Source organism: Phaseolus vulgaris, chromosome 1 (genome assembly GCF_000499845.2).
Source record: "Phaseolus vulgaris cultivar G19833 chromosome 1, P. vulgaris v2.0, whole genome shotgun sequence".
Classification (NCBI taxonomy): domain Eukaryota; kingdom Viridiplantae; phylum Streptophyta; class Magnoliopsida; order Fabales; family Fabaceae; genus Phaseolus; species Phaseolus vulgaris.
The window spans coordinates 46,083,729-46,092,376 of NC_023759.2; the positions used below are offsets into that span (position 1 = coordinate 46,083,729).

Here is an 8,648-nt window from a genome sequence, read left to right on the forward strand (position 1 = left end):
AACTAGTTATTTATTATTACGTTAATCTAAGTTCTGTTCTCCCTGCATCTCCGTAGCTTTTACCACAATTCACATATCAGCTAAAAAAAAATCATTTTATTCTTTAAAAAAATACATTTGAATTCTACAACCAAGAAATGTATTATTTTCTATTTACACCTTTCATATTTTTATTAATTATCCATACTAAATTATTTAATTAAATTAAACTAATTTTTTTAAAAATAAAAGCTTTCATGTTAGACATCACTATGCAACTTGACATCTCAGCTATGTTGACACCTTAAGTAACAACAATCATTTGTCATCACATGAAAAAAAATTATTAAAAAAAGAAAAAAAAAAGAGAATACAAAAATATGGGGGACTATATCAAAATCCATATGTTAACAAAAACGATACATAAGGTAGACTATATTTATTCATAAAGAATTTTAATAAAAGACTAGATGGCAAACCTATTATATCAATGAAAATATTCTCTATGAATAAATCCTAAATTAGCCAACTTATCAGCACACGCATTTCCTTCACGAAAAATATGAGTAACCCTAAACCTGATTTTTCCACAGTAATTAAGAAAAATATTCAATCGATTATGAAACATCCAAGGAACATTAGTCCTAACAGTAAACACAACACAAACCAAAACAGAATCACATTCCAACTAGACATTAGTAAGCCCCATCTTTTGAGTTTCCTCCATAGCATGTATAACCCCATAAAACTCAGCAACAAGAGCATTCTGAACTTCCAGAAATGCAGAGAAAGCTCCAATAAACTCTCCCATACTCCCACGGGAAATACTTCCACAAGTAACAAGACCAGGATATCCCCTAGCAGCCCCATCCGTGTTAATTTTAACCCGACCTGATGAAGGAAACTCTCATCTAACAACAAGAATTAAACTAGTTATTTATTATCATGTTAATGCTCGTTTCTTCCTGCATCTCCGTGGCTCCTACTACAATTCATAGGTCAGACAAAAAGATAATTTTATTCTTAAAAAAAATACATTTTAAATTCTACCATATGAAAATGTAATATTTTCCATTTACATATTCCATATTTTTATTAATTATCCCTACTAAATTGTTTAATTGAATTAAACTAGTTATTTATTATCATGTTAATGTTGAGCCGTTTCTTCCGGCATTTCAATGTCTTCTTCCTTATTTTTATTAATTATCCCTACTAAATTATTTAATTGAATTAAACTAGTTATTTATTATCATGTTAATGCTGAGGCCGTTTCTTCCTGCATCCCCGTAACTTCTACAATTCATAATTCATAAGTCATACAAAAAGATAATTTTATTCTTAAAAAAATACATTTTGAATTCTACAACCTTAAAATATTTTCTTTTTTATTTACACATATTTATATTATTTATCCCTACTAAATTGTTTAATTGAATTAACTAGTTATTTAGTATCATGTTAATGCTAAGGCGATTTCTTCTTAGCTTCTACTATGATTCACACATATCAAACAAAAATATCGTTTTATTCTAAAAAAAATACATTTTAGATTCTACAACATGGAAATTTATTGCTTTCTATTTACACCTTCCATATTTAGAATATTTTTCTTTAAATAAAAACATTTAAGATTATAGAGTCTAGAAGGTTTTCCCAAATCCAAAAATATAATCTGAATTGTACAATCCATAACAACCCATTGCTATAATTGTATTTTAGATTGTACAATTCGAAAGGTAAATCCAGATTCTGAATTGTCTTCTGGATTTTATAATATGGTTTGTAAGTACAAAATGTGTTATGGATTGGAAATTTGAAAGACACTTTTGGATTTGAGTTTACCTTTCAAATTGTACAATGCAAAATAAATATTACATTTTTTGAATTATACAATTCGATATACACAAAACATAAAAATAAAAATAAGCTAACAAAAAACGAATTTTAAAAACACAATACAACTTATATCAACCAACAACGTTCACTACTAATTATTAACCACCACTGGTTACCACAACCAACTAAAAAGACCAATTGAAAATGAAGAAAAAACCACTACAATATCAAGCAATACGGAAACCTTAACATATACTAAGAAGAGTAGAGTTGGAATTTAAAAAAAAAATGGAGGTGGAGAGAGAAGGGATGAAGGTGCAAGGAGAATTTTCCATGCTGGAATATTTTATCTATGAGAGAGTATTGGAGCCCAATATGACACTGAGATAAGGATGGGGCAAATGCTCCCTGCACCCAATACTTTTGAACCTGCACCCAACATAATTTCAAAAATTTCGAAAATACCCTTTATTCCGGAAATAAAAATCCAAAATTAAAAATAATGCATTATGGAAAAATAAATCTGGAAGAGATTTTTGTGTTTCGGATATAAAAATCCGGAAAAAGAAAATCAAAATCCCATTCCAGATAAAAAAATCCAGAACTGAAAATAATACATTCCGAAAAAAATTATCTGGAAGAGATTATTGTATTCCGAAAAAGGAGGTCTGGAATGTAATTTTATATGTACCCTATTTTTTTAAAGGTATTTTCGGTTTTTCTCCTGTAATTGGGTGCAGTGATATGGTGCAGGAAGCAATTGCCTAGTCCCAAATTCGAAGGGACACTAATCGAGCCCAATCTGGAGCAGGAATTAGGGCTTGGCCCATGTGTTTCTGATAGTTTCAGATTTAATGTTTTACTAATTATTTACAAATTTAGATGATTGAAGAGATTTTTCCAAGAAATATGACTTAAACAATCTAAAATATTTACAATTATATAATTTAAAATATATTTAATATAAAATTATATTTTATATTTTAAATTACGTAGTCGAAAATATATTCATATTACATCATTTGAAATATTTTTGAATAATATAAATATAGTTTCACATTTCATAATTTAAAAATATTAAAAATATAAAAATTTCGTAATAAGTTACTATTCATTGCTCATCAATAATTGTTGTGAATGGAACCTTAATGAGACTTTTTTTTGTGTGTGTTATGTTTCTTCAAGTCTTAATTTGTTAACTCCCAAATAATGGTCAGATATGTCATTAACACTTCTGATTTATCTCTATTATTTTCCTCTTGTAATTGTTTGGTTCCACAAGAAAATAACTTAATTTTCCTATTAATTATGTTATGATAAGTGCACAGTTTATTTTTAAAGAAAATATGGTTTGACAAACTGTTAACATTTAATATGAATACTTTCTTCAATAAAATTCATAACATTTAATTATTGCACATACAAATTTAGAATCAATATTTAACATTTATTACTTTAACAAGAGGAGTACTCAAAATTATATATTTGACACAATACTTTGGATGTGCAAAATATTTTTTTATAACAATCTATAAGTATTTTTTTCCAATAATTATTTCACACGAAAAGCCATATATACTTTCTATATAAAAATTTCATACAAGAAGCAGCTGTAGTTTAATTCACTCGAATCAAGATATTATGAGATTAAAATAATTAAAGAAAAACTATTTTTGAAAATAATAAATAATTAATTATTATATTATTTAAATTAAATAATATTTTAAAAATTAAAAAAAAATCATTGATATCTAAAATAATTTTTATCATTAATAAAATTTATAAAATAATTTAATTTTTTTATTAATAATAAAAACTACTATAAATACCAATAATTTTATTATTTTTTAAATTATATTTAACTTCAATATAATAACTAATTATTTTTTGTTTTTAAATTTATTTTTTATATAATAATTTTTTTTAGTGTATTATTAAGTTGAGTTCATTTTAGTTATCAGAAAAATCAATTAAATAATCTGAAATTACTTTTAAAATATAACTACTTTTCTGTTATATGTTTTCCTTGAGTTGCACAATCATTTTTTATAAATAAACAAAAACCACAATAAAATGTTATTAAAACTACAATTACCTATTATTATTAATTATTTAAAAAACTTTGTAATATAAACATATGATACAGTTGACCCTTTCTTTGCAATTTGTATTAGGTAAATTTCTACATTAAAGAGAATCACAGTACATTTTCAATAGTTTTGTTTAACTAATGTGTTTTTTCACTTTTTAATAACAACTACACCTCAACGATAAAAAAAAGTGAAAGAAAGAAGAATAGTAACAAGCACTGAACTCCATAATTAACTGTTGAACACATTGAGATGAATGATTTACAGGAAAATGCAGTGAAGCATATCATTATTATTATTTTCAGATTATACTCTTGTCCCTGAACAAGACCAATGGGAGCTAAACAGTAAGAAAGACAATGTTCCAAACCATGATGTGTTGTAATAATTATGTTTGAAGAACATGATACAGGGAAACTGTGTGGTGGATATAGTTTGTTCTCAGGGATGTTGCATGAAGAAGCTTATATCATTTGCTATGTTTTCAGCATCTGCAGCAGCTCCATACAAGCCTCTTCTTGATAGCCCAACACAGTACAAACCATTATTTCCCTTCCAATGGATGGGGTAACTTGGCTTTGGAAGACCATCATCATTCAGAAGGTAATCATCTCCCTGCAATTTTTTTGAATGATAATAAGATTTTTTTCAATGATAATAATCTTGGAGCATATAAGCTCTGCATGCTCACATAATTTTAGTGTGTTTTGTGTTAATAAATCCATTTTTTTCTTCAAAAATGACATAACAAAAACACAATGATGAGTGATATTGGATGAATTATAAACCTTGAGCCACTTGGTGGTTGATCTCTTGAAGCCGGTGCAGAAAACAATGGAGTCAAATGTGTGTAACTCCCCACTCTTGAATAGGACATCCTTGCCTCTTACGCTTTCTATTTCTGCTGCCAAAACCTGCATATCACACAATATACAGAATGCTGCTTCGTCACGTCACAAAAAACAAACATTATGGTGTAAAATTGCAGCCAAAAATGGGTGAACAACAACATGTGATGTAATCCTTATTCCTCATATACCAAGGAAATGACACAGTTCACCTAACTATAAAGTGTATAAGAATGTATTTGATATACATACAAGAATAAAAAAACTAAATGATAGTAGTTCATTTGTATGATAATGTATTTCATGTATACAGAAGAACAATAACAAAAATTAAATGATAGTAATATACTTGTATGATTGAAGAACTATATAAAGAAAACTGATGATGGTAATATACTTTCTGTGTTGTTCATGATCCAGTGAAATTTATTAAATTTTACAATATTAAGTTGGTCACCTTTACTATGTAATAAATTTTACTCGTGATTTTATAGTTTCAAATAAAATTTAATAAATAATAAAATATTTTAACAGAATTGTGTTAGAATTTATACTATAAAAAATTATTAAATAGAATATTTTTGAATATTTTCATTTAACTATAAAATATCCTATCATCTATACTTTGAACTTCTAATTCTCTTGTTAAGATATCAACAAATATGTAAATTTTAAATAAAAGTTTTACCCTACAATAAAATCATTAAATAGAAATTAATTTTTGAGAAAAAATAAAAATTAGTTGTTATAAAAATTAGTTGTTATAATAATTAAACTAGAAATCATTTTAGAGACTAAAAATGTTATTGGTTTCTAAATTAGTTTTTATTATTTATAAATATGTTTCTAAATTGGTATCTAATTATCTACCAAGGTTTTTCTACCAAATTTAGAATCCAAATAATTGGTAGTTAAAAATTTTGGTAGCTAATTAGATACGAATTTAAAAACTATTTATCAATATTAGAAACTAATTTAGAAATTTTTATTTTTTTAGTCTTTAAAATGATCTCTAGTTTAGTCACTATAGAAACTAATTATTTTTTTTTATCTAAAATTAGTTTTTATTTAATGATTTTTTAGTGTTACATCAAGTTCATGTTTTAGAAAATTAAAGAACAAACATTTATTTAAATTATTTTAGATCTCAATTTTCTAAACATTGTGATTATTAAGTGATATAAAAAATAGAAAAAAAATATACATAAATATATTTAACAAGTGAAATGATATATTTACAAACTACTTCATTATACAACCCCATTTCTCTTATAATTCTAATTTCTGCATGAAATGAAAAAAATACTAATTTTTTTTCATATTATCAACAAGAGTTTATACAGTGGTTATCAATATACATTTAATAATATTTTTTCTTTAAAAAAAAGGTTTAAACATAAATTGATATGTTTCACCTACCAAATAGCAAAGTCTATTTCCATCTATAAAACGTACCTTTAGTTCTTGAGTCTTTATCTTTTTATAGGTTCCAACGTCAATAACTGGATACTTTCCATGCTCGACCTTCATGTAAAAGGGACCCTCATTGGGTCTTCTAACTCCATATTTTGTTACATCACCGTAAACCATGGTGCTCAGCATCACCATCAACGAGTCCACGCTGCTCAACGACAAATACTTCAACAGAAACAACCCTAATCTCACCATTCCCCTTGATACAAAATGAACCTGTTCCTTCCATTATCATTCAATAATGCGTAACAACCAAACCATAACTCACTCTTTATTTAAGTCAACACAACATCTAACCAATTGCTTTTCTTTTCACATCAACACCACACAAAAATCAAATTAACAATGACTTCGCTTTTTAACTCCCTTTTTTTGTGCTTTATTCTAAAATTATCATTAACTCTTAACAAATATATATTAATGCATTGATATATATGTCAGATAAAGGTTGGTTGGAGTATGACTTATTTCATGTTTCGGATTGCTTTATAATTTAAAGTAGAGTTGGTCTAAAAACAAGTCTACTAAAATTAAAGCTTTGGGTCCACCTTTTTTTTTAATTAAATAACTAATGTCAAGTATTTTTACGAAAAAAATCTAACATAGTAACATGTTTGATGAAAAAAATCTCATCTTTCTTATCTGATTCTTGTAAGAGACTATAAGGTGTTTGGAAATATGGAAATACAATAATGAGACAAAATAGGTACACAAAACTTACAAATTTTCTACCCAATGAAGTAAGGGTTATATTTTTATAGAAATAGCTTTGATAAACGTTCCTTATCTTATTTTTTTGGGTGTTACTTGCTTCTTTTTACTCTCACATTCTTCTCTTTCTTGTTTTATTAGCATTGTAGTTTCTCTTCCAAAAAATATGATAATAAATAATGCAATATAATAATAAAACATACTAATATTTCCAATCAAATAATGTCAAAATTATTTCTTTCCAACTAAACAACACACATTTTTTTAACGTATTTATTCTCAATCAAACAAATTTAATCTCCGCTCTAGTTTTTTGGCTTTTTTTTTCTCCAAACCAACGTAGTGCTAAAATATTTAGCAAAATGAACCTGCTTTTTTTACAATCAAAATTCAATTTCTTACAAAACTAATTCTTAGCGTGATTTGTGATGATGAACCGGAAAACAAGTCAAAATTTAACTAATCTAAAAGTTAAATTATACCAGGTTATTTTGGAGATCTTTTTATTAGATTTTTTGCGGGATAAATGGTAATTATCTCCTATTTTTCTTCTTCTTCTTTCACTCTCATTTTCTTGTAATCTATTTCCTTTTTGAGAAGAAGGAGGTTAACTAAGCATAATCTCGTATCTTAAAACATGCAGGCATATACTATAAACTTATTTAACCTTAATCCTACAAAAACATAAGACGATAAATACGGTAATTAAATAAGTATTAGAATTACCGGGCTTCTAACGAGAATGGAGGTTTTGGCACCATGGTTGATAAGGTCCAAAGCGATTTCCATGCCAGAATTCCCAGACCCGACAACAAGAACGTGCTTGTCTTTGAACTCCTTCCCTGAGGAAAACCTAGTGGAATGAATCACCTTACCAGGGAAACTACTCAACCCTTCAACTTCCGGCACAAAGGGGTCGCTAGTTTCCCCAGTAGCCACCACCAGGAATCTCCCGCAGTACTTCTCCACCTCGCCGGAGTCCCCGTTGCGGGCCTCCACCTTCCAGAAGCGGCGGGAGTCGTCGTACTGGGCCAGCTCCACCGTCCTCCGATAGAGCGGCGCGATGGCGAAGTGGGAGACGTAGTCGTCGAGGTACTGGAGGAACTGGTTCTTGGGAACGTGTTGAGGGAAAGAGGGTGGAAATGGCTTGTGGGGAAGCTGGCAGAAGTGCTTGCTGAGATGGAGGTGGAGACGGTCGTAGGAGTATTTCTTCCAAAGAGAAGCGAAACAGTCTTCTCTCTCAAGGATTATGTACGGAATGGAGTGCTTGGTGAAACATGCGGCGGCGGAAAGGCCTGAGGGGCCTGCTCCCACCACTATCACTCTCTCAACCTTCTCTTCCTCCTGCATTCTCACTCTTTCTTTCGATCTTACTTATTTCTGCTTCCATCTCCTGTCATGTATTATATATACACAGGCTTTTCATTGATGCTTTGAAAATGTTTCCAAGTGGGTGAGAGAAATAAACATGAGTCATGACAGAATTATGGAGCTTTTACTGTTTCTGATTTTTCTTTTCAAAATAATTACAAGTTAACATTTCTCTTAAATAACGTTTCAGTGTTACACGTATTACACACGACACTCGTAGGATACGTATATGTGAAGTGTCTAATTCAAAAAATATTTTTGACAATTATAACACGATTTTAACACAATTTTAGAAAAAAAAAATACATTAATTTTCTAGAACTCAAACTTTTTGTAC

At 28.4% G+C, this 8,648-nt stretch overlaps 1 protein-coding gene across 1 annotated transcript; it reads right to left on the reverse strand.

The window, feature by feature from the left end:
- Positions 1 to 4,127: 4,127 nt before the first annotated feature.
- On the reverse strand, positions 4,128 to 8,439 carry LOC137814695 (probable indole-3-pyruvate monooxygenase YUCCA10). Its single transcript, XM_068617566.1, has 4 exons — positions 7,667 to 8,439; positions 6,212 to 6,445; positions 4,697 to 4,822; positions 4,128 to 4,523 (listed from the first exon to the last, which is right to left on the reverse strand). Exons 1-4 carry the CDS (start codon positions 8,288 to 8,290, stop codon positions 4,350 to 4,352), a joined length of 1,158 nt encoding a protein of 385 aa, XP_068473667.1. The 5' UTR covers positions 8,291 to 8,439; the 3' UTR covers positions 4,128 to 4,349.
- Positions 8,440 to 8,648: the final 209 nt, after the last annotated feature.